The following is a 27,192-nucleotide window of genomic DNA, read 5'->3' as shown; positions in this document are numbered from 1 at the left end:
CCCCGGAGTGTGGCGGAGGCTCCTTTTTTTGGAGGCTTTTAAACAGAGGCTGGATGGCCATCTGTCGGGGGTGCTTTGAGTGCAATATTCCTGCTTCTTCCAGAATGTGGTTGAACTAGATGTCTCTTCCAACTCTATGTGTAAGTGATCAACTTCACCAAAGTCGAACCCGCAAATGTGGGGGACCGACACTAGTTTGCATATTGTCATGCTTTGCGGTCATATCGTGACTCTTTTGAGCACACAAAAACAATATGTGTCTTATACACACAATGTGATATGCAACATTTTAATCATTTTTTATGCAAGACACAAAGCGTGTTGACATTGAAGCATCACTAATAAAGGTTTCACTCTCTCAGCCCATTTTAGAAGTTCGGATGAAGGATGCTCAACCTGCGGTGTTACATGTCCTTTCCCCTCTTTGTTGCCTCTGTTTAACCCTTCCGTCTCTTACCGTCTCCCCATTTCGGCAGGAATGTTTCTGACAATGCCATGTTGCAGTTGAAGCCTTTCATATACTGGACCTTCCTGGGCCTTTTCGATGGCTGCGTCTTTTTCTTTGGCACTTATTTCCTTATGCAAGATGCTTCCATAGAGAACAATGGAAAGGTAAGTGGAAATAAAGCTCTTGTTGCGAAAGAAACAAAACATTGCAATGTTAATATTTTGTTCCAACAAAAAACCGAGTTGTAATCTCTTCCTTTTTTCCAACTCCTTTCTATTCCTGTTCCCCAAATCTTGACAATCTCGAATGCATTTTTCAGATGGCCGGAAACTGGACCTTTGGGACAATGGTTTTTACCGTCTTGGTCTTCACCGTCACTCTAAAGGTTAGAGCTCTTTCCGTTTCTGTATGTTTGGGTGTCTGTTTAGTCTATATACATCTTTACGAAGGCTCACAATGGCACATAATAACAGATAAAAGCTATAACAGACATAGTGGAACAAGCTATCATTGGCAACTATCACTCTATTTTCCATCTCCCCTTCCTGGACAAGGTTCTAGAGCAGTGGTTCCCAAACTTATTTTGACCAGGGACCACTCTCCAATATTATTTATTTATTTATTTAAAACATTTATATTCCGCCCTTCTCACCCCGAAGGGAACTCGGGGCGGAGCACAGCATATACACGGCAAACACTCAATGCCGGGACACAGATTCACATACAATATATAAACATTAAAAAACATGTATCAAAATATTAAAACACACCATTTAAAACCATCCTAGCCATCTGCGTCAAATCTAATTGGCCTGGTCATCCTTCGTATTGCCACTGTCAGGACCCAGAAGCCTTAAACAATGCCAGACACAAAATAAAGGTTCAAACACAGCTTTATTGAATACAAATGGACCTACAAAGCACTTAACTTCAGTGCTAAGGGTCTCAGGAGTGATTTGGCATCAAAAAGAAGTCGTTACAAGAAACAAAAATATAATCCGGATCATAGCGCTGCTTTATAATCCGGGTTAAACAAAAAGTGAAGCAACCTGCTTGAAAATCGAAATGGCACCAAAACACAGTCACAGAAGCAGGAAAAACGTGGTTTCAAAACTAAGAAATGTTTCAGTCACAAAGATATTAGAGTTCAAAGTCCAGAAAAGCCAAAAGCGTAGTCAAACCGGTACGTGGTCAATCCGTTGGTAAACAAGGCTGGAATGCAGGAATCTCCGAGGAAACAGGAGTACAGGAGCACATGAAGCTGCAGCCCAGGACCCAAAGTTGAAAGTTGGCAGCACAAAGAATTATGTCCAATAAAGACACTTTGCCTTCTGCGAAGTACAAGCCAAACTGAACCCACTTTTATCTCAAAGTTCTTCCTCAGAGCTTGATGATCTCCCCACCCTCTCGTCATCACTCTCAGCTGCCCCCAAACCTGCAGCTGAATGCCCATCTCTCCACCTCTGCCAACGATTGTCAGGGTTCAGATCCTGCCAAGAGTCCCCTGGCTGCCAATCCCCAGTGAACCCCTCAAATTCCTCACTAGAGGTGGGTTAGTTACAGATGTCCCTTATGTTTTGCACATGGGTCCAATCTAATTCCTCCTCCTCTTCCATATCACTCCCAGACCCAGAACTTCTTTCAAACTCAAGGAAATCTTCATCCTCTGTTGGTGCACAAAGTATGTCCCGAATATGTTTCCTTTGTAATTCCCCGTCAGACTCTGGCTCGCGAGCAGCCCTTTTTACACCTCTGCTCACTTCCCCATCCCCCATCTCACAATCGGAGAAGCCTGGAAACGTGTCAGTATCACTTGGAGCCATAATGATTTCCCTAATGCGCTGACGCTGCTGTTCTCCCTCAGACTCCAGAGTAGACCCATTTTCCCTGCTACTAGGAGTAGCAACGCGACCAACACACTGAACTACAATAGCCGCTTTATTGCCCTGTTCCGAAAGCTTGGGCCCACAGCCAAGTTTTGACCATCCTTCTAAAGGACAGGAGGGAGGGGGCCGACCTGATCTCACCAGGAAGGGAGTTCCATAGCCCGGGAGCAACCACCAAGAAGGCCCTGTCTTTCGTCCCCACCAGTCGCGCCTGTGACAGTGGCAGGACGGAAAGCAGGGCCTCCCCGGAGGATCTTAATCTCTGCGATGGTTCATAGGGGGAGATGTGTTTGGACAGGTAATTTGGGCTGGGGCTGTTTAGGGCTTTCTAGGCCAAAGCCAGCACTTTGAATTGTGCTCGGTAGCACACGCTTACTTCCCCACCTCTGGAGCCATGCAGGCAGCAGCAGGCCAGAGAGGCAGGCCTTCCCTGCTGGGCCTCAGACTGCTGCTCTGCCGGGGTCCGCGGAGGCCAGGGAGGCAGGCAGGCGCTCTCAGGATTGCCCGGGAGAAGGAGCGGCTGCAGAAGCGCTCCAAATTGCAGGAGGGCAAGCGAAGCCGGTGGAGGGATTGCCGGCCCGCGCACCAGCCTCCCTTTCTGAGGCCTGTTGTAATGCAAATATTCTGCATTAATATTTATTTTAAAAAACTGAAAACAGCGAGTTTGTATAAAGTGAACTGTGAAGTAGCGCGGGAACACTGTACTTTCAAAATTATTACTGATATGTTAGGCACTTTCTTATGCATTTTAGTTGTTTAACTTTAAGGGAAACAAGTGTCTTTAGTGTAATTATGTTTTATTCAAATATTATTATTTTCCTTTTATTTTTACTTTTTCTTATAGTTATAAGTTTATTCATGCTATTTTGTATTGTTTTGATTCCGGTATTTTTGTTGGCTGCGGCTTGGAATGTTTACCTTTTGGTATGTAAACCGCTCTGAGTCCCCTCGGGGAGAGAAAGCAGTTTCTCACTGATAGTAGTAGTAGTATTAATAATAATAATAATAATAATAATAATAATAATAATACTCTCTGAATGTCCAGCTCATCCCTTTTGAATCCAAGCCATCTTGGATTCATCTTACCGCAGGGTTCCGTCCTGGGCCTGATCCTGTTCAGGATCTTTATTAATGATTTAGATGAAGGGTGAGAAGGCAGGATCATCAAGTTTGCAGATGACACCAAATTGGGAGGGATAGCCAATACTCCAGAGGACAGGAGCAGGATTCAAAACAATCTTGACAGATTAGAGAGATGATGGGCCGAAACTAACAAAATGAAGTTCAACAGGAACAAATGCAAGATACTCCACTTAGGCAGGAAAAACGAAATGCAAAGATACAGAATGGGGGACAATGCCTGGCTCGAGAGCAGTACGTGTGAAAAAGATCTTGGAGTCCTCGTGGACAACAAGTTAAACATGAGCCAACAATGTGATGTGGTGGCAAAAAAAGCCAATGGGATTTTGGCCTGCATCAATAGGAGCATAGTGTCTAGATCTAGGGAAGTCATGCTACCCCTCTATTCTACCCCTTGGTTAGACCACACCTGGAATATTGTGTCCAATTCTGGGCACCACAATTCAAGAGAAATATTGACAAGCCGGAATGTGTCCCGAGGAGGGCGACTAAAATGATCGAGGGTCTGGAGAACAAACCCTATGAGGAGTGGCTTAAGGAGTTGGGCATGTTTAGCCTGAAGAAGAAAAGGCTGAGAGGAGATATGATAGCCATGTATAAATATGTGAGAGGAAGCCACAGGGAGGAGGGAGCAAGCTTGTTTTCCGCTTCCCTGGAGACTAGGACGTGGAACGATGGCTTCAAACTACAAGAGAGGAGATTCCATCTGAACATGAGGAAGAACTTCCTGACTGTGAGAGCCGTTCAGCAGTGGCACTCTCTGCCCCGGAGTGTGGTAGAGGCTCCTTCTTTGGAAACTTTTAAACAGAGACTGGATAGCCATCTGTCAGGGGTGATCTGAATGCAATATTCCTGCTTCTTGGCAGAATGGGGTTGGACTGGATGGCCCATGAGGTCTCTTCCAACTCTTTGATTCTATGATTTCACAGGGCTAGCAGATCTTCTATTGACTCTAGTTAATTATTGTATGCATATGCAATTGGAACTGTACTTTGTGGTGTATTCAAAACTTGTAATTACGTCTCCCCTTGCCTTTTTTTTTAAACCCCTCCTAGCTGGCATTAGACACTCGGTACTGGACGTGGATGAACCACTTTGTCATGTGGGGCTCCTTGATCTTCTATGTGTTTTTCTCATTCTTCTGGGGAGGAATTATTTGGTAAGTCTTTTGATTCAAATCAATAGTTGTGTTGCACTCTAGCCTTGGGACACCTTTTCACCTAGCACTATACCAGAGTACAGTACTACTAACTACTAGGCTTGGGCAGTTTCGTTCGTTAATTTTGTAATTCGTTATTAATTCGTATTTAAATTAGCTTACGATCCAATATTGAGCCATGCAGGAATAGTGCGAGGAGTAAATTAGATTCGAATTTTTTTTTCAATTTATTTCGTTATTGTTTCGTAATTATTTCGTAATTATTTTCGCATGTCTGGTGCAAGTTCTATAGTTGTTGTTTGTTTTATCACACCAACAGTCAACAACAGAGGGAGAGGGAAGCTTCAGAAGTTCCTCCTGTCCCATTTGGAGGTTTTTTTAGCATATTGTGCAATCTCGTCCGCCGTTAACGAATGGATTCGTAATTTTACAAAATTTCGTATATTTTGAAATTTTTAAAAGGAAAATTTCGGAATTATTATTTATTTATTTATTTATTTATTTATTTGATGCACTTATTAACCGCCATTCTCAGCCCATAAGGGCGACTCATGGCGGTGTACAGTACACATAAAAGACAATTACAAAAAGCCAGTTTCAACAACATCTAAACTAACAACAATTACAGACTACACTAAAAATCCGCTTCGTCTCATAGTGGAATCATAACCCGTCTCATATTCCTTGTTCCATTCCAATTCTTCTTTACCGTAATGTTAGCACTTAATTAAATGCCCTCTCGAACAGCCATGTCTTAAGGCTTTTTCGAAAGGACATGAGGGAGGGCGCCTGTCTGATGTGTGCAGGGAGAGTGTTCCACAGCCGGGGGGCCACCACCGAGAAGGCCCTCTCCCTCGTCCCCGCCAAACGAAACGGGTTTAGAACCAAATTTTTCCGTGGTTACCCAAGCCTACTAACTACAGCTGTTTATTAAGAAAAGCATTTAAAAGATAAAGGTAAAAGTTTCCTCTGACATTCGTCTTGAGTCTCCAATAGGCTGAGAAAGATGGTATACAAGTATCTATATAAATAAAAATGTAATGTTCGTTTGTGGGATTAACAGAACTCAAAAACCACTGGGGGAATTGACACCAAATTTGGACACAAGACACCTAACAACCCAGAGTATGTCCTTCACTCAAAAAATTGATTTTGTCATTTGAGAGTTGTAGTTGCTGGGATTTATAGTTCACCTACAATCAAAGAGCATTCTGAACTCCACCAATTATGGAACTGAACCAAGCATGGCATACAGGACTTCCATAAATGGCAACAGAAAACACTAGAAGGGTTTGGTGGGCATTGACCTTGAGTTTTGGAGTTGTAGTTCACCTACATCCAGAGAGCAGTGTGGACTCAAAAAATGATGGGTCTGGACCAAACTTGGCATGGATATTCCATATGCCAAAATATGTACACAGGTGGAGTTTGGGGAAAATAGACATTGATATTTGGGAGTTGTAGTTACTGGAATTTATAGTTCACCTATAAATCTTTGATTGTAGGCGAACTATAAATCCCAGCAACTACAACTCACAAATGACAAAATCATTTTTTTTGAGTGAAGGACATACAATGGGTTGTTAGGTGTCTTGTGTCCAAATTTGGTGTCAGTTTGTTCAGTGGTTTTTGAGTTCTGTTAATCCCACAAACGAACATTGCATTTTTATTTATATAGATGATAGATCTCGATTAAACTTGGCACTCAATTTGCCCAGATGTGAACACTGGTGGAGTTTGGAGAAAATCGACCTTGACATTTGGGAGTTGTTGTTGCTGGGATTTATAGTTTACTTACAACCAAAGGCCAAACTTCCCACACAGAACCCTCATGGCCAACAGGAAATACTGTGTTTTCTGATGGTCTTTGGCAATCCCTCTGACAACCTCTCACAACACCCCCCCCCCCCCGGGATCTCGACCCCCAGGTTGAGAATTGCTGGTTTAACCTGACACCGCGATCCCTATCCATTTCTGTTCTATTTATTTTATTTATTTAGCAGTTTTGTATACCGGTCTTCTCACCTCCGTTCGAGGGACTCAGACCGGTTTCCAACATCAATATTACAGACAGTCATTAAAACATCATATTCTAAATCACACTAAAACATTAAAATAGCAAAATACAATCCTATAATTATTTATTTATTATTTATTTATTTACTTTGCTTCTATACCGCTGTATCTCAAGCCCGAAGGCGACTCACAACGGTTCACAAACAGTAAAAACAGTAGAAACAGCAGTGGTTCCATACAACATATAACAATTGACTTAACACATTATCCATAAATTACCAATAAGCAATTACAATGCACAATTATTACAAAAAACAACCGTACCCAATCTTCTCATCATCCAAGCGTAGTCCAGGTTCGTCGTCCATTGTTCCATTCCTATGTTCCATTACCAGATTGCACTAAATTACTCAAACGCCTGCACAAACATCCAGGTCTTCACCTTTTTGCGGAATACCATTAGAGATGGTGCTAGTCTAATGTCCGTAGGAAGGGCGTTCCACAGCCAAGGAGCCACCACCGAGAAGGCCCTATCTCTCGTCCCCGCCAGCCGAGCTTGAGAAGCAGGCGGGATCGAGAGCAGGGTCTCCCCGGAAGATCTCAAAGTCCTGGTGGGTTCATAGGCAGAGATGCGGTCGGATAGGTAGTTTGGGCCGGAACCGTTTAGGGCTTTAAGGGCCAACGCCAGCACTTTGAATTCAGCCCGGTAGCAGATCGGTAGCCAGTGGAGTTGGCGCAATAGGGGGGATGTATGCTCCCTGCGCTCCGCTCCTGTTAAAATCATGGCTGCCGAGCGTTGGACTAGTTGGAGCTTCCGAACTGTCTTCAAAGGCAACCCGACGTAGAGAGTGTTGCAGTAGTCTAAACGGGATGTAACCAGAGTGTGGACTACCGTGGCCAAGTCAGACTTCCCAAGGTACGGGCGCAGCTGGCGCACAAGCTTTAGCTGTGCAAATGCTCCCCTGGTCAGTCGTCATCAAAAATTACAGTGGCCAGTCGTCATCAAAAATCATTATTCGTCGTCATCCATCCATATCACAGGATCATGGCTCATTCGTCGAATGCCAATCCCCAAAGCCAAGTTTTCACCTGTTTCCTGGACGTTAAGATAGAAGGGGCAGTGATATTTGTTGGAAATGCAAAAAAGCATACAGGAAACTATTTTCACATGTGGTGGAAATGTAAAAGGATAAAGAACTTCTGGCACGAAATTTATAAAATGACTGAAATAATACTAAAGGAAAAAATAGAATTTAAGCCGGAGGTAATGTTACTAGGAGCTGGGGGTGGTGACGGCCGACAGGGAGCTCTGGCGTGGGCTGGTCCATGAGGTCACGAAGAGTCAGAGACGACTGAACGAATGAACAACAACAACAATGTTACTAGGGATTATTGTTGTTGTTCATTCGTTCAGTCGTCTCCGACTCTTCGTGACCTCATGGACCAGCCCACGCCAGAGCTCCCTGTTGGCCGTCACCACTCCCAGCTCCTTCAAGGTCAGTCCAGTCACTTCAAGGATGCCATCCATCCATCTTGCCCTTGGTCGGCCCCTCTTCCTTTTGCCTTCCACTTTCCCCAGCATCATTGTCTTCTCTAGGCTTTGGTGTCTCCTCATGATGTGGCCAAAGGACTTCAACTTTGTCTCTAGTATCCTTCCCTCCAGTGAGCAGTCGGGCTTTATTTCCTGGAGGATGGACTGGTTGGATCTTCTCGCAGTCCAAGGCACTCTCAGAACTTTCCTCCAACACCACAGCTCAAAAGCATCTCTCTTCCTTCGCTCAGCCTTCCCTCAGGTCCAGCTCTCACATCCGTAGGTGACTACAGGGAATACCATGGCCTTGACTAGGCGGATCTTTGTTGCCAGTCTGATGTCTCTACTCTTTACTATTTTATCGAGACTGGACATTGCTCTCCTCCCAAGAAGGAAGCGTCTTCTGATTTCCTGGCCACAGTCTGCATCTGCAGTCATCTTTGCACCTAGAAATACAAAGTCTGTCACGGCCTCCACATTTTCTCCCTCTATTTTCCAGTTGTCAATCATTCTTGTTGCCATAATCTTGGTTTTTTTGACGTTTAGCTGCAACCCGGCTTTTGCGCTTTCTTCTTTCACCTTGATTAGAAGGCTCCTCAGCTCCTCCTCGCTTTCGGCCATCAGAGTGGTGTCATCTGCATATCTGAGGTTGTTAATGTTTCTTCCAGCAATCTTAACCCCAGCTTTGCATTAATCAAGCCCCGCACATCGTATGATGTGTTCTGCATACAAGTTAAAAAAGTTGGGTGAGAGTATGCAGCCTTGCCAATCTTGAACCAGTCTGTTGTTCCGTGGTCAGTTCTGACTGTTGCGACTTGGTCCTTGTACAGATTCCTCAGAAGGTGGCTTGGGATGTTACTAGGGATTATTGTTGTTGTTCATTTGTTCAGTCGTCTCCGACTCTTCGTGACCTCATGGACCAGCCCACGCCAGAGCTCCCTGTTGGCCGTCACCACCCCCAGCTCCTTCAAGGTCAGTCCAGTCACTTCAAGGATGCCATCCATCCATCTTGCCCTTGGTCGGCCCCTCTTCCTTTTGCCTTCCACTTTCCCCAGCATCATTGTCTTCTCTAGGCTTTCCTGTCTCCTCATGATGTGGTCAAAGTACTTCAGCTTTCTGATGGTCTTTGGCAACCTTCTGATGGTCTTTGGCAAACTAGGGATTATAGATTCCATCAAAGACAAAAACTCAGAAAAACTATTCTTCTATTTCACCACAGCTGCAAGAATAGTATTAGCCAGAATCTGGAAAGCTAAGGAAACCCCAACAGTGGAGCAATGGCTCCTAAAAGTTATGATATTATGAACATGGACATTCTAACCCAAAAAATATCAAAGAACATAATGAAACCACCTAGGACAGGCTGGGGGAATTTTCTAGAGTATATCAAAGGGCTAAATAAGGAAATTTATATCACTAATGCACAATGAAGAAACTCAAAGGACAATCAACAAGAAGCCGACGAGTGAACTACAAAAGGAAGAGATTAACTCACCGTTATCTCACAATTTTCTGCCCAGAAACTCCTGGAAGTATTTTAATGGACACCCCTGATTAGGTTCTTTGTTGTTGTTGTTATTGTAGCTGTTGTTATTGTTGTTGTTCCTGTTGTTGCTGTTGTTTTCCTTTTTTTTTCTTTTTTTTTAGTGTGTATGTCTCGAGTGTTAGTTTGTCCATTCCGTTTCCCTCCCCCTCCTCCTCCACCATTTTTTGTATTTAGTAGGGCTGGGCGGTTTCGTTTCGTTAATTCGTAATTCGTTAAAAATTCGTTTTTTTTTTTTATAACGAAGCGATAACGAACCATTCTGGAGCAACTTAAAAACGAAACGAATTTTTAAATTCGTTTCGTAAATGCTTCGGATTCGTTAAGTATTCGTTTCGTTATCAGTTTGAGGTCGTTTCGTTATTATTTCCGCATGTCTGGGGCAAGTTTTATAGTTGTTTTTTGTTTAATTAGTGAAAAAAAATTATAATATCACACCAACAGTCAACAACAGAGGGAGAGGGAAGCTTCAGAAGTTCCCCCTGTCCCATTTGGAGGTTTTTTAGCGTATTGCGCGGTCGCGTCCGCCATTAACGAATCGATTCGTTATTGTTTCGTATTTGTTTCGTTAATGTTTCATAATTTTTTTAACATTTACGAAATTTCATAAATATCGAACTTTTTAAAAGAAAAATTTCGGAATTCTTTTAAATATCGAAACGCAAAAACCCCAAAAAACGAATCGATTTTAGAAACAAATTTTTCCGTTGTTACCCAGGCCTAGTAGTTAGCTTCTTTCAAATGTTCCTCTAACTTTCTTGTAAATATGTTCCCACTCTTTCCATGTAAACACTATATTCTGACTTTTTCTGATTTTCTATTTCCTCTTTCTTTCCGCTTTATCTAAAGAGCAACATATTCCAAATAAAAACATTTTTTTAAAAAAGATAGAAGGGGCAGTTCTGATCTCCAATGGAAGGGAGTTCCAGAGTCGAGGGGCCACCACTGAGAAGGCCCTGTCTCTCGTCCCCACCAGCCACGCCTGTGAGGCCAGTGGGATCGAGAGCAGGGCCCCTCCAGACGATCTTAGCAATCTTGATGGTTCATAGGGGAGGATACGTTTGGACAGGTAAATTGGGCCGGAGTCGTTTGGGCCAGTGACTCCATGGCTGGGGCAGTGACTCCATTGTAGGTTTTGCTTGAACGTCAATAGAGCTGTCCAAGGTGCTGAAGCTGTGTCCTCCCTTCTGTGTCATTCCCCTACAGGCCTTTTTTGAAGCAACAACGAATGTATCACATCTTTGCCCAGCTGCTGACGGCGGTCTCTTCCTGGCTGACGATCTTTTGCCTCATCTTCCTCTCCCTTCTCCCAGAAATCCTTGCCCTCGTTTTTAGGAACATGAAGAGAAAAACCAAGCAGGTAAGGAATGATGAGACCGGCTCGATTTGCGAAATGGACGAGTGGCTCCCCCTTTTCTGAGCGGCCGGCTGGTGCCTTGGCACATTTTAAAAAATAAAAATACTGTGATGGACAGGTACTTCCACAGGTTTCTGACTCTACTTTGAACATTTGAACCGCCCAGCCTAGATCAGCTAAGAAGATTAGTTAGGACCGCATTTCCCAGTTTGAAAGCAGAGGAAACTACTAAAGATCGACAGGAAGGAAGATGCCTGGGTCTTGTTGTGGATATGCGGAAGGACAGCCAATGAAAGACCAGTTGACGCAAAGTAAGAGAAGATTCAGGAAGGAGTTTTCAGCTTCCAATCCAGGGAGTCTTCATTAGGACTCATAATTAGAAGGGGGGATATACGTGCCATCTGGAAAGGATAGATCGGAGGAGATAGCCAGTCTTTATGTATGTCGTGGAGAGTGGTTTCAGGAGTCCACTTTATGGGGGTGGCGGAGTCATTCTAGGAGCCCATTGCAATATATTCTAGCAATTTTTTTAGGTTGAAATTTGTGGAAAGTTTATGCACAAGATTCATTTGGGGATCTCTCTGCTTCTGTGGTCCCTCGCTCTATTTAGTTAGGACCGCATTTCCCAGTTTGAAAGCAGAGGAAACTACTAAAGGTCGACAGGAAGGAAGATGTCTGGCTCTTGTTGTGGATATGCGGAAGGACAGCCAATGAAAGACCAGTGGAACTTCCCTAGACAGTTAAGTTGAAGCAAAGTAAGAGAAGATTCAGAAAGGAGTTTTCAGCTTCAAAACCAGGGAGTCTTCATTAGGAGGGGGGATATATGTGCCATCTGGAAAGGATAGATCGAAGGAGATAGCCAGTCTTTATGTATGTCGTGGAGAGTGGTTTCAGGAGTCCAAATTCGATCAGTTTATGGGGATGATGGAGTCATTCTAGGAGCCCATTGAAATATATTTTAGCAATTTTTTTTTTTTTAGGTTGAAATTTGTGGAAAGTTCATGCACAAGATACATTTGGGGATCTCTCTCCTTCTGTGGTCCCTCGCTGTATTTTGGTCCTCATAAGCAGAGAGGTGAAATGAGTAGGGCCCTTCGTGGTCTACACCACGAAGTTCTCAAATGTACTCTCAGCTTCCATCTTCGCCGCAGTTGAGAGATCCACTTCATTTAATGTATTTTCTGCTCTGGATTGGCACCAGCGGGACTATTTCTCCCTCGCCTTCAGCTTTAACCAAAGTTTAGGAAACCAGGTGACAAATTCGGCTTAAGAATGAATCCTGGTGGCATCTGACCACGGTTGGTGCCACGGTAAACCATGGTTACAATGAGGATATTAAAAGAGCAGGAGATTCATGTTTTTTAGGAAGGCCCAAAAACCCGTGCCATGGTTAAGAGATCAGCTTTGCAATGTCATAACTACTAATAGTATTTTGTGTTTTCAGTTGACGTTAGAGCTTCTCGTCCACGATTCTAGACCTTATTTATTTGTCTTCTCCATCTTTGGACAGGGATTAGGTGAATTTAAATGAAGGGATATTACTGGGTGGTTTTGTTTTTGAGTTTTGTTTGTTTGTTTGGCTTTTAAGAGGAAATTGAACAATCCAGGAGTGTGCAATGTACTGCTTTTTACTTTTGTGTGTTCATACAGTAAATTGTGTATACGATTGAACTTGTCAAAGAGTGGTCTTTGCTAGGTCATAAATATTGGATAGATAATCCCCTAGGGAAAGGTTTCCTCTGACATTAAGTCTAATCGTGTCCAACTCTGAAGAAAGGGGGGTGCGCTCATCTCCATTTCTAAGCCAAAGAGCCAGCGTTGTCCATAGACACCTCCAAGGACATGTGGCCAGCATGATTGCATGTAGCGCCGTTACCTTCCCACAGAAGCGGTACTTTTTGATCAACTCACATTTGCATGTTTTTGGGTTCGCCGGATTTGAACTGCCAACCTTTCGGTCAGCAAGTTCAGCAGCTCAGCAGTTTAACCCGCTGTGCCGTTGCCCATGTGCAATTCTTTTTTTTTTTTAACTTTTATATCCCGATCTTCTCAACCGCCATAGAGGGACTCAGACCGGATTCAATGCTAATAGTACAATCTAAAAACAACATATAATAACAAGTTAAAATACATATCGATTAAAATCACAAACAAGCCAGTCACCAAGATAAAATCATGTCCACCTCAGTCCGTATGTGTGGTCGATAAGTAGTTTATTATTCGTATTATTATTATTATTTTACTGACACAAAAACACAATATGTCACAGCAAATGAGATCTATATACTGGATTTCATATGACAAAATCACAATTATTATTATTATTATTATTATTATTATTATTATTAGAAACAAAACAAGATGAGTCCATAGCAAACACAGCACTCAGCTGGTTATTGCATTATTGTTATATAATTAAATATATATTGGGCATACCAAGAATACAAGTTTGGGCTAAATTTGGCCATTGCACTCCTATTATCTATTATCTATTATTATTATTATTATTATTATTATTATTATTATTATTATTATTATTATTTTACTAACACAAAAACACAATATGTCACAATATATGCTGGATTTCATATCACAAAATCACTATTATTATCTTTATGACACACACACCCACATAACTTGGCACAGATTTATACTATTACCTTGAAGGGTTGAATGAAAAGTAATGCCTCCACCTTCATAACTTCTCAACAGGTGGCAGTACTGGTATGCGGCAGGTACTAGCTTGTTCAGGAGACTCTCCTCTACAGTTCCAATTTGGCAGGAAGCCTTAGCATTGAATGGTTGTGTTGTTAAAGTGTGAAATACGGAACCCTGCACAGACGGTCGGTCAATGCGACTTAAGCAATGTGCAAGCATTGAATTCTTGACAGCAGAAGGTGTCACCCTAAAGGAGATTCATCAGAGAATGCAAGTTGTTTATGGTGATTGTGTTGGTGTGAGTACTGTGTGTCATTGGGTGAGTAAGTTTAAAGATGTTGAGGTGACACCTTCTTCTGTCAAGAATTCAATGACTGCACGTTGCTTAAGTTGCATTGACCGACCATCTGATCAGGGTTCTATACTTCGCACTTTAATAACACAACCATTCAATGCTAAGGCTTCCCACCAAAATGGAACTGTAGAGGAGAGTCTACTGAACAAGCCAGTACCTGCCACATACTTTGCTTAAGTCACATTGACCGACTGTCTGCGCAGGGTTCCAGACTTCACACTTTAACAACACAACCATTCAATGCTAAGGCTTCCTGCCAAAATGGAACTGTAGAGGGGGGTCTACTGAACAAGCCAGTACCTGCCGCATACGTTGCTTAAGTCTCATTAATCGATCGTCTGTGCAAGGTTCCATGCTTCGCACTTTCACAACACAACCGTTCAATGCTAAGCCTTCCCGCCAAAATGGAACTGTAGAGGAGAGTCTACTGAACAAGCCAGTACATGCCGCATACGTTGCTTAAGTCGCATTGACCGACCATCTGCGCAGGGTTCCATACTTCGCACTTTCACAACACAACTGTTCAATGCTAAGGCTTCCCGCTAAAATAGAACTGTAGAGGAGAGTCTACTGAACAAGCCAGTACCTGCTGCATACCAGTACTGCCATCTGTTGAGGATTTACAAAGGTCGTACTTACTTTAGTCCTCTTTGCAGATTCAATAATTTTATTTATTAACTAGCCGTCCCCTGCCATGCATTGCTGTGGCCCACATGGGGGTTCTGGGTGGGAGGTTTGGCCCAATTATATTGTTGGTAGGGTTCAGAATGCTCTGTGATTGTAGGTGAACTAGAAATCCCAGCAACTACAACTCCGAAACATCAAACTCTATTTTCCCCCAAACACCACCAGAGTTCACATTTGGGCATATTGAGTATTTGTGCCAAGGTTGGTCCAAATCCATCATTGTTCAATTCCACAGTGCTCTCTGGATGTAGGTGAACTACAACTCCAAAACCAAAGGACACTGCCCACCAAACCCTTCCAGTATTTTCTGTTGGTCATAGGAGTTCTGTGTGCCAAGTTCGCTTCAATTTTATTCTGTTGGTCATGGGGATTCTGTGTTGGAAGTTTAGCCTAATGCTCTCGTTGGTGGGGTTCAGAATGCTTTTTGATTGGGGGTGAACTATAAATCCCAGCAACTCCCAAATGTCAAGGTCTATTTTCCCCAAACTCCCCCAGTGTTCACTGTGGTCATATTGTGGTATGACCACTGTGGTCATATTGAGTATTCGTGTAGAGTTTGGTCCAGATCCATCATTGTTTGAGTCCACAGCGATCTCTGGATGTAGGTGAACTACAACTCCAAAAGTAAAGGACACTGCCCAACAAACCCTTCCAGTATTTTCTGTTGGTCATGGGAGAATTGTGTGCCAAGTTTGGTTCAATTCCATCGTTGGTGGGGTTCATAGTGCTCTTTGATTTTAGGTGAACTATAAATCCCAGCAACTCCCAAATGTCAAGGTCTATTTTCCCCAAACTCCCCCAGTGTTCACTGTGGTCATATTGTGGTATGACCACTGTGGTCATATTGAGTATTCGTGTAGAGTTTGGTCCAGATCCATCATTGTTTGAGTCCACAGTGATCTCTGGATGTAGGTGAACTACAACTCCAAAACTAAAGGACACTGCCCAACAAACCCTTCCAGTATTTTCTGTTGGTCATGGGAGAACTGTGTGCCAAGTTTGGTTCAATTCCATTGTTGGTGGGGTTCAGAATGCTCTTTGATTGGAGGTGAACTATAAATCCCAGCAACTCCCAAATGTCAAGGTCTATTTTCCCCAAACTCCCCCAGTGTTCACTGTGGTCATATTGTGGTATGACCACTGTGGCCAAATGACAAAATCAATTTTTTTATTGAAGGACATACATTGGGTTGTTAGGTGTCTTATGTCCAAATTTGGTGTCAATTCCCCAAGTGATTTTGGAGTTCTGTCAATCCCACAAACGAACATTACATTTTTATTTATATAGATGTAACTTTTCCAAGTCTTACAATACACACACATACATTCGCACATTTTCTAAGAAACTTCCCCTTATTTCCCTCCACCTTGAAGCAACTTTGGAAAAGTTGTCCTATTCGAGGCAAGGAGAAAAGAAAAACACCCGTTCAATGCTTCCTAATCTGCCTCCCTCGAAACTGCTTTTCACCTCCTTCTCAATCACTCTGGACTTTTAACATATTCTGTGCTTTTATTATCAGCTCGTGGGTGGAAAGAGCGCCTGTAATTCTTCTCTCTTTCTTTTCTCTCTCTGCTTTTTCCCTCTCTTTCAATTCTCCGTTTCCCTTTTGTATCGTCCTGCACCAGGTAACCAGGCGCCTGCCTTCTTCGGGAATGTCTACTATCTTCGTGCTTTCTCAAACCTCCAGCAATCACAGCTTCTCTGAGTGAATAAGGTGACTTTTATTTCTTCTCCTCCGCCTCCTTTGCCGCTTTTTCCACTCGACGTGCTTCACCTTTCGATAAGCGTCTCGTCTTCCTCAACCTGCTTCTTTTCCTTTCCTTTGAAACATTGCCTCTCCGTCGCATTTCAAAAGCTCCTTTTTAATTACCGTTCCTCTTTCTCACTCCCTCGTTGGAAATATCCCCGTTTCCTCCATATCGCTCAGCTGCCTTTTGCCATATTTGATATCATTCAAATATTGGGGTACTGAAAACAATGTCTATGCGAAAGGTGGACGGAGGGAGAAGTTGTTTTCGTAGCTTTGAAAAATTATTTTTAGAGGACAATAACTACCAGAATCCCCAGCAATTACTGGAGATTTTGGCAGTTACAAAATGATGTTCATAGAGAGAGCACGGTCCAGTGTGACTCCCAAATATTTGGGTGCGCTGCAATGCTCCAGTGGGATTCTTGTGGGATTCTTCACTGGACGAACACAGAGAGTGCTCACTAATGCTTCCTCTTCATCTTGGAAAGAAGTGACAAGTGGAGTTCCGCAGGGTTCCGTCCTGGGCCCGGTCCTGTTCAACATCTTTATTAATGACTTAGATGAAGGGCTAGAAGGCATGATCATCAAGTTTGCAGACGACACCAAATTGGGAGGGAGAGCCAATACTCCAGAGGACAGGAGCAGGATTCAAAATGATCTTGACAGATTAGAGAGATGGGCCAAAACTAACAAAATGAAGTTCAACAGTGAAAAATGCAAGATACTCCACTTTGGCAGAAAAAATGAAATGCAAAGATACAGAATGGGGGACGCCTGGCTCGAGTGTGAAAAAGATCTTGGAGTCCTCGTGGACAACAAGTTAAACATGAGCCAACAATGTGATGTGGCAGCAAAAAAAGCCAATGGGATTTTGGCCTGCATCAATAGGAGCATAGTGTCTAGATCTAAGGAAGTAATGCTACCCCTCTATTCTGCTTTGGTTAGACCACATCTGGAATATTGTGTCCAATTCTGGGCACCACAATTCAAGAGAGATATTGACAAGCTGGAATGTGTCCAGAGGAGGGCGACTAAAATCATCAAGGGTCTGGAGAACAAGCCCTATGAGGAGCGGCTTAGGGAACTGGGCATGTTTAGCCTGAAGAAGAGAAGGCTGAGAGGAGATATGATAGCCATCTATAAATATGTGAGAGGAAGCCACAGGGAGGAGGGAGCAAGCTTGTTTTCTGCTTCCTTGGAGACTAGGACGCGGAACAATGGCTTCAAACTACAAGAGAGGAGATTCCATCTGAACATGAGGAAGAACTTCCTGACTGTGAGAGCCGTTCAGCAGTGGAACTCTCTGCCCCGGAGTGTGGTGGAGGCTCCTTCTTTGGAAGCTTTTAAACAGAGGCTGGATGGCCATCTGTCTGGGGTGATTTGAATGCAATATTCCTGCTTCTTGGCAGGGGGTTGGACTGGATGGCCCATGAGGTCTCTTCCAACTCTTTGATTCTATGATTCTATGATTCATCACTTAACGAAGATGTTCATAGAGAGTGACTCCCAGGTATTTGGGTGCGCTGCAATGCTCCAGTGGGATTCCTTCCCAGAGCTCGGGATGCTTCTCTGTTCTTGAGATGAAAGGCACATGTCTGTGTTTTAGATGGGTTGGGGATCAATTGGGGAGTCTCTCATTTGGTATCAGCCATTGATTGAGGTTCTGGGTTTGAGCCTGCCACTTTTGGACTCTTGCTTGCTGAGGTGTTCCAGCGAGTGTCTCTGTAGAATGTATTGTCGAAGGCTTTCATGGCTGAAATCACTAGGTTCTTGTGGGTTTTTTCAGGCTATAGAGCCATGTTCTATTTATTTATTTATTTACCGCAGTTTCTCAGCCCAACAGGCGACTCAACGCGGTTTACAACAAGGATAAGAATCAATCAACGATATACAATTTAAAACCATAAAAGCATAATATACAATATTGAAACAATAGACAACACAATGCATCTCATAACTAGAGTCGTGATCCAATCCGTCGTCCAAATTTCCATTCCTGTAATCATCACATTCATTGCACTAGAGGCATTTCTCCTGACGTTGAGAATACAGAAATGCTGGACCACACCAACAACCACCATGTCAGACTACACAGAGAAGCTATTGAAATCCACAAGCATGTGGACAATTTCAACAGAAAGGAAGAGACCATGAAAATGCACAAAATCTGGCTACCAGTATTAAAAAACTCTAAAATTACAACAGCAAAACAGCAGAGAGGAAACAACCAGGCACATCTTAACACTTCTCAACAAGAGATTTTCCCAGGCTCAGCCAGGCCTTCAAATGCTAATGAAGGTGGTCAGTTGAAACATTCACACCTAAGCTCCAGCAGAGAAGAGCTCTTTGTCCCACCCCAGCCATTCCACAGATATATAAACCCATTGTCCTAATTCCAACAGACCTCACTACCTCTGAGGATGCTTGCCATAGATGCAGGCGAAACGTCAGGAGAAATGCCTCTAGAACATGGCTCTATAGCCCGAAAAAACCCACAAGAACCTAGTGTCTATGTAGATCTTAGAAAACTATTGATTAAATCATTGACGTGCTGGCTGATACCCAAACAAGGGATGAGCTGGAGATGTCACTGCCTTGGTCCTTTCACTATTGGCTGCTGCTTCCTGGCGGATGTCAGGTGGTACAATACCAGCTAGACAGTGTAATTTCTCCAATGGTGTAGGGCGCAGACACCCAGTGATAATGCGGCATGTGTCATTAAGAGCCACATCCACTGTTTTAGTGTGGTGAGATGTGTTCCACACTGGGCATGCATACGCAGCAGCGGAGTAGCACAGCACAAGGGCAGATGTCTTCACTGTATCTGGTTGTGACCCCCAGGTTGTGCCAGTCAGCTTTCGTATGATATTGTTTCTAGCACCCACTTTTTGCTTGATGTTCAGGCAGTGCTTCTTGTAGGTCAGAGCATGATCAAGAGTGACTCCCAGGTATTTGGGTGCGCTGCAATGCTCCAGTGGGATTCCTTCCCAGGTGACCTTCAGAGCTCGGGATGCTTCTCTGTTCTTGAGATGAAAGGCACATGTCTGTGTTTTAGATGGGTTGGGGATCAGCTAGTTTTCCCTGTAATAGGCTGTAAGAGCACCTAGAGCAGTGTTTCTCAACCTAGGGGTTGGGACCCTTGGGGGGGGGGGTTGCGAGGGGATTTCAGAGGGGTCGCCAAAGACCATCGGAAAACACAGTATTTTCTGTTGGTCACAGGTGTTTTGTGTGAGAAGTTTGGTCCAATTCTCTTGGTGGGGTTCAGAATGCTCTTTGAGTTTTGGCAAACTACAAATTCCAGCAACTACAACTCCCAAGTGTCAAGTGTCTTTTCCCCAAACTCCACCAGTGTTCACCCTTGGGTATGTTGAGTATTTGTGCAAAGTCTGATCCAGATCCATCATTGTTTGAGTCCAGAGTGCTCTCTGAACTACAACTCCAAAACTCAAGGTCAATACCCACCAAACCCTTCTAGAATTTCTGCTGTTCATGAGAGTTCTGTGTGCCACGTTTGATTCAATTCCATCATTGGTGGAGTTCAGAATGCTCTTTGATGTAGGTGAACTATAAATCCCAGCAACTTCAACTCCCAAATGTCAAGGTCTATTTCCCCCAAACTCCACCAGTGTTCACATTTGGCAGATTGAGTATTCGTGCCAAGTCTGGTTCTGATCCATCATTGTGTGAGTCTGCAGTGCTCTCTGGATTTAGGTCAACTACAACTCCAAAACTCAAGGTCAATGCCCACCAAACCCTTCCAGTATTTTCTGCTGAACATGGGAGTTTCGTGTGCCAAGTTTGGCTCAATTCCATCATTGGTGGCATTCGGAATGCTCTTTGAGTGTAGGTGAACTAGAAATCCCAGCAACTACAACTACCAAATGACAAAATTGACCCCCACACCCAACCCCATCAGTATTCAATTTTGGGTGCATTGGGTATTTGTGCCAAATTTGGTCCAGTGAATGAAAATACATCCCGCATATCCGATATTTACATTACAATTCATAACAATAGCAAAATTACAGTTAGGAAGAAGCAGCAAAAATAATTTTATGGTTGGGGGGTCACTACAACATGAGGAACTGTATTAAGGGGTCATGGCATTAGGAAAGTTGAGAAACACTGACCTAGAGCTTCGGAAAGCTTCTGTTTCCTGTCGTAGTCAACTGCGAAATCGCACTTATGGTATTCCTGCGCCCGCGCAGGCCCAGCTTTCGGAACCTTCTAGACTTAAAAAGAAACATTTTGCTCCCCAGTCCCGCCCCCCCTCCCCCCGAGTATATAAGGTCCGTGGGCGGGACCAACCGTCAATTCTCTTTTTTCCGCCGTTAGAGTAGGCATCAGCATCGTGAACCTATACTTTGGCTTTGAATCGGACTGAATTTGACACGTTTTTTTCCAATTTCTGGCTCCCCGACTTGGACTGTTTGACAACTCTTATTTAAACTGGCACGAGTGGCACGAGTGGCTGCTGAGATGGCGACCACTTCTTTCAAGAAGTGCAGCAAGTGCCCCAACGTGCTCCCAGACACGGACGGGCATGACCTGTGTCTCGCCTGCCTGGGAGAAGTCCATCTCTCCCAGGCTTGTGCGGTTTGCGCGGCCTTCACTCCGCAGACGCGGAAAAACCGTGAAACGCGCTTAAAGGCGGCCCTTTACGAGAGGGCCCTGCTGCCCCCACCGCCCCAGAAGCCTGCGCCGGGGCCTGACCCAACCTCCTTACCTCCAGAGGCTGCTCCAAAGAAAAAGGCCAAAAAGCCTAAGGAGAAGGCGCAGGAGGGCCGCACCGAGCCTCAAGGCCGCAGCGCCTCCAAGAAGGTGGGGAAATCTCCGTCGGACGGCCAGCGGCGCCCCGTGCAGGCGCAGCCCACGGCCAGCCTCCTCTTCCCGCCAGGGAGATTGGCGCCTCCCCGTGAATCGGGGATGAAGACCGCGCAGCCTCTAGCCTCCCCGACGTCGACGGAGGCTCTCCTGGCGCCTGCGGTGGCGAGCTTGCTAACTCCTCCTCCAACCGCTCGAGAGGCGCCCGAGATCGAGGCCTCAGGGAGAGGGGCGGGAGTCGACGCATCGACTGGCCCCGCCCTCCCTGAGCTGGCCCCGCCTGAAGCAGGAAGGGAAATGCCTGGAGAAGGAGGAGCCGCGGGCGCGCAGCAGCGAGCGGTCCCCGATGCCGAGGCTTGGAAGGGACCGCTCGATACCGCCAGGCGCACGAGCTCGGCGAGCCCGAGGGGAGGCCTCCTTTCCCTCCCCAACCCAACTCCACCACCGGCCTCGCCTGGGAGGGAGGAGCGACTCCGCAGACCGCGCAGGTCTAGGTCTCCCTCCAGGCGGAGCAGATCGCGCTCCAGAAGGAGCAGGGCATCCAGCCGCCGATACCGACGGGGATCGAGGGGCCGCTCCAGGAGGACCTCTTCTTCATCTTCCTCCTCCTCATCGTCTTCATCCTCCCCTGCCTCCAGATCAGCCAGGAGGGCACGTCGGGCCCGCAGGTCCTGCTCCTCATCATTCCAGCGGCCCCAATTCGCGCCGAGCCCTTACCCTTACCCGGGGTTTTGGCAAATGGCGCCATCGGGCCAAATGCTATTTCAGCATACACCTCCCTTTGCGCCCATGCCCCACATGGAGGCCATCCCTGGAATTCCTCAAAGGGGTTTGGGCACATCAACAACTGTTTTTCCGGCCCCAGCCTTAATGCCGCCACCGACAACGGCCTCAACTGCCAGAGCGCAGGAAACTGTTTCGCGCCCTGAAGGAGCCCCCAGGGCAAATCAAGAACTTGTTGTGGGACAAAACTTATGTACTGAGCGTTCTGCTTGTATGAACCAATCTCTGTACATTGATCCTGCTAATGATGTTAACATTGATAATGGTGATCCCACCCCGGTACCAACTGCTGCTTGTCAATCATTGGCACCTGTAGGGGACCTTGAGGACCATACTCCCAGTGCGGAGCTGAGGGTCACGGAAGCGGAGGAATCAAACTCCGACTCAGATAATCCTGACCATTCGGCGGTCCCCAGCACCTCCGAACCGGGTCCTTTACCCCCAGACTTCAATAAGTTTGCCTGTCTTGTAGACAGAATGATCAAGGCCCTCGACATCCCGGCCCCTAAAGCCCCGGAGCATGTCGAGGACCCAATGTTCCCTAGTGAGGAGCAAAATGTGGTTACCTCAACAGCCCTACCTATGCTCCCCTATTTGTTGAAATTGGCTAAAATATTAGACATACCACCGGCAGCAGTCTCAGCAGTCCCCAAGAGGGTCGACAATATGTACAAAATCGACCTGGCCAAGGCAAAATGGGTAACAAATCCACCTAAACCGAATACGGTGGTAGCCGAAGTGGTTAAATCGAAACGCCCAAAGGGAATCCTTTCTGCTCCCCCAGACAAAGAGGGCAGAAAAGTTGACGCCATGGGAAAGAAAGCTCATATTACGGCCGGTCTGCTAACAAGGATGTCGCATTACGCGACTTATATGAGCGGGTATCAGAGCTTCCTATGGAATAAAATGCTCCCATACCTCGACAAACTGCCCCAGGAGGAACAACGTTTTCCTAAGACTCTCCACACGGAGGCGTTGATTTTGTCAAAAATCCAAAAGGATTTTGCCAAACACCTGGCCGAAACTGCGGGCCACCTGTTTGCTACGGCCACTTCAATCAGAAGGCACGCCTGGCTTAGGGCTGCTAACTTATCTGAGGAAGGGAAGGCCTTAGCCGAGGACCTGCCTCTACACGAGGAAGGCTTGTTCAATCCGGAAACGGACGGAACACTAAAGGAGAAGCAGGAAGTACGCCAGGCTGCTGGTAAATTCGGTTACACCTGGCAGCCCTACAACCAACAACGCACAAGGTGGCAACCTCCTGCGGGTAATTTCCGTAAGAATTTTAATAACTCTTATTCAGGGCCCTTCAGGGGAAGGAATTCGTCATCCCCCAGATATCAGGGAAATAGGAGATCCTCCTATAATCCCAAACCAAGATTCCAACCCTACCAAAACAAACCTAAGCAGGGCGCCTCGCGGAAGCGCCTTTGATGACAGGGACCCTATCATCGAGAGCCCCTTAACCAATTCCTCCGCAAGCTTGAATGTTGAACCCGTTGAGGTCCAAATTGCCCCAGTTGTTAATGTTCATTCCCCGAGTGCACCAGCTAACTCTCCCCCAGTGTTTGGTGATAGACTGGCTATGTTTTATAATTGTTGGGAAAGTATCACTACTGATAGTTGGGTGTTAGCTATTGTTAGACATGGTTACACCATTGAATTCAATGAGATCCCGGGAACGGGCAGGGTTACGAGCACGCAACCGTCTCCGGCACTCCTGCAAGAGATAAATACGCTCCTACAAAAAGGGGCCATTTCACCTGTTGCGCCGTCTATGTTCCCGCATTGTTTTTTCTCCAGTTATTTTGTAGTTGAAAAGCGCGGAGGAGGGTTTCGGGCAATTATGGATCTAAGGAATTTAAATAAATGCATCATTCCAAAGAAATTTCGAATGGTCACTTTGGCTTCGATCTTACCCCTGCTGAGGAAAGATGTGTGGTTCGCCACCATCGACCTTAGGGACGCGTACTTCCATTTTTCAATAGCACCACACCACAGAAGGTTTTTGACATTCATGGTGGGCTCGCAGGCATTTCATTACAACGTACTCCCGTTCGGACTGAGTACGGCCCCACGGGTTTTCACCAAGTGCATAGCAGTGGTAGTGGCGCATCTACGCACTCAGGGCATTATAGTGTACCCCTACATAGACGATTGGCTGATTGTGTCCCAATCACACAACCAACTGCGTCACCATATCTCTGTCATTCTCTGTCTTTTGCAGTCTTTGGGGTTGATTGTCAACGCGGAGAAGTCGTCCCTGACACCGTCCCGTCAGATCCAATTTATTGGAGCCTTGCTGGACTCTCGCACGCAGAGAGCGTACCTACCTGGCGATCGGGTCTCCAATCTTCGAGAGCTTATCAACCGATTCCTGGAGTCCTCCACGGTTTCGGCCAGGCAGGTCCAGGTCCTACTGGGCCATATGGCCTCCACCACATCGGTAATCCCGTTCTCAAGACTCCGGATGCGTCCTCTGCAGGCATGGGTTGGGTCAGTTTTCAACCCCCTCACAGACAACCAGAATATCAGGCTGTCCCCTCCGGAACAAGTCCGGTGCTCCTTGAGATGGTGGACGCAACCCCAATGGGTCTGTATGGGACTCCCCTTTCAGCCCCCCTCTCCTACACTAACTATCACAACAGATTCCTCCCTGTCGGGGTGGGGTGCCCATGCACAAGGACTTGTCGCTCAGGGAAGGTGGTCTCCAAGCGAAAGCACGTTACACATAAACGTTCTAGAGCTCATGGCAGTAGGAAAAGCTCTAAAGTCCTTCGAAGGCATGGTAAGAGGTACAGTAGTACAGATCCTGACGGACAACACCACCGTCATGTACTACTTAAACAAACAGGGCGGCACTCACTCACACCAGCTCCTGCAACTTACGATCAGCATCTGGGAATGGTGTATCCAGAGGGGAACGTTCCTACGGGCCTCTCATGTCCCGGGGGAACAAAACTCCCTTGCGGACTCCCTGAGCAGGAGCCCAATGGGGAACCACGAGTGGTCACTGGATTTGGAAGAATTAGGAAAGATCTTCCAGGTGTGGGGTTATCCGACCATAGACCTGTTCGCATCCACGGAGAACAGGAAATGCAAAGCATTCTGCGCAAGGACTCAGCCGTCCTTGCAGGGGGACTGTCTAGGGGATGCATTCCTCAGGAACTGGGGGGGTCCCCTAGTCTACGCGTTTCCACCATTCCCTCTTCTTCTGAGGGTAGTAGCAAAGATACAATCGGACAACGCGCACTGTATCCTAGTGACCCCGTGGTGGCCACGTCAACCGTGGTTTGCACCACTCCTTCAATTGTCAGGGAAAGTCTTTGTGAGACTCAGAAACAAGCCGGACCTCCTAACCTCCCAACAGGGACAGGTTCTCTATCCGGACGTCCAAACTCTGAGGTTGACCGCGTGGCGGATTCTCCCACCGGAGTAAATCGTGAGGCTTCCTTTTCAGAGCCTGTTCTAGCCATTATGGATGCGGCTCACAGACCATCTACCAAGCGCTCATACACATACAAATGGGCACGATTTAGCAGATTTGCAGCAGCAAATGGGGTGCAACCAGAATCCGCACCTATCTCAGTGATTTTGGATTTTTTGCTGTCCCTCTCAGAGGCGGGCATGTCTAACTCTTCGATAAAGTGCTATTTGGCGGCCATCTCATGGGCCAGAAGGAAGACGGGACTTCCGTCCTGTTTCGTTGACCTGTCGGTCAAGGCCTTTCTGAAGGGGTTAGCAAATGTCAGACCGCCAACGGCTCCGGTTACTCCCTCTTGGAGTCTGGAATTGGTTCTCTCGTCACTGACGAAGGCTCCATTTGAGCCCTTAGCATCAACGGACCTAGCGTCACTCACTTGGAAGGTAGCCTTTTTAGTGGCTATTACTTCGGCCAGGAGATCGAGTGAATTGTGTGCTCTTAGAGTGGATGAACCGTATTTGAAGTTTCATAAAGACAAGGTGGTCCTGCGGACAGACCTGGCGTTCTTACCCAAGGTATCCACTCGTTTTCATAACTCACAGGAAATAATTCTTCCGGCATTCTTTCAGAATCCGGAAACATCGCTGGAAAAGAATTTACACTTGTTAGATGTCAGAAGGGCACTGGCCTTCTACATACAGAGGACTAAGGAATTTAGGAAGTCCCCCAGGTTGTTCCTAAAGTACAGGAAGGACACAAAGGGTCTGCCGGTCACGTCACAGCGGTTTTCCGCTTGGATTGTATCTACCATTCGCACTTGCTATCGGTTAGCGGGCAAGGAATTGCCGCAGCAGGTGCATGCTCATTCAACAAGGGCAATGGCCACTTCAGTGGCTTTTTTGAGAGGAGTTCCCTTGGAGGAGGTGTGTCGGGCGGCCACATGGGCATCCCCAAGCACCTTTGTATCCCATTACAAGCTTGACGTGAGGTCCAGGAGGGATGTATGCTTCGGCAGGAATATACTCTTTTCTGCAGTGGCATGACTCCCTCCATCCTGACTATAGCTTGCTAGTCTACCATAAGTGCGATTTCGCAGTTGACTACGACAGGAAAATATGGGTTGCTTACCTGTAACCGTAGTTTCCTGAGTAGTCACCTGCGAAATAGCACATTCCCTCCCTTCCTCCCCTCGAGTGTCATGCCGCGTTCCTTCTGGCTGCTGTGCGGCGGAAGAGAATTGACGGTTGGTCCCGCCCACGGACCTTATATACTCGGGGGGAGGGGGGGCGGGACTGGGGAGCAAAATGTTTCTTTTTAAGTCTAGAAGGTTCCGAAAGCTGGGCCTGCGCGGGCGCAGGAATACCATAAGTGCTATTTCGCAGGTGACTACTCAGGAAACTACGGTTACAGGTAAGCAACCCATATTTCTACCATCTCAAAGCTCCCTGCTTGAACGGTGATGGCACGATCATCAGCATAGATGAAACTACAACCTCCAAATGACAAAATCAATCCCCTCTCAATCCCACCAGTATTCAGATTTGGGTGTATTAGGTATTGGTGCCAAATTTTGTCCAGTGAATGAAAATACATCTTGCATACCAGATATTTACATTACAATTCATAACAG

At 45.8% G+C, this 27,192-nt stretch overlaps 1 protein-coding gene across 5 annotated transcripts in view; it reads left to right on the top strand.

The window, feature by feature from the left end:
• ATP11C (ATPase phospholipid transporting 11C) overlaps nt 1-27,192 on the top strand; it is a 188,636-nt gene that overhangs the window by 150,354 nt on the left and 11,090 nt on the right. For 4 of the 5 annotated variants that reach the window (XM_067471661.1, XM_067471660.1, XM_067471663.1 and 1 more), the window contains exons 25-28: nt 477-612; nt 768-833; nt 4,530-4,633; nt 10,930-11,083. In XM_067471661.1, the coding sequence (XP_067327762.1) occupies nt 477-612; nt 768-833; nt 4,530-4,633; nt 10,930-11,083 (460 nt within the window). Of the gene's footprint in view, nt 1-476; nt 613-767; nt 834-4,529; nt 4,634-10,929; nt 11,084-16,406; nt 16,496-27,192 lie in introns of all 5 variants that reach the window. The other variant, XM_067471664.1, reaches the window with a different exon arrangement.

The sequence above is a fragment of the Anolis sagrei genome, chromosome 10, assembly GCF_037176765.1.
Source record: "Anolis sagrei isolate rAnoSag1 chromosome 10, rAnoSag1.mat, whole genome shotgun sequence".
Taxonomy (NCBI): domain Eukaryota; kingdom Metazoa; phylum Chordata; class Lepidosauria; order Squamata; family Dactyloidae; genus Anolis; species Anolis sagrei.
This window is presented reverse-complemented; position numbering and strand designations above follow the sequence as displayed.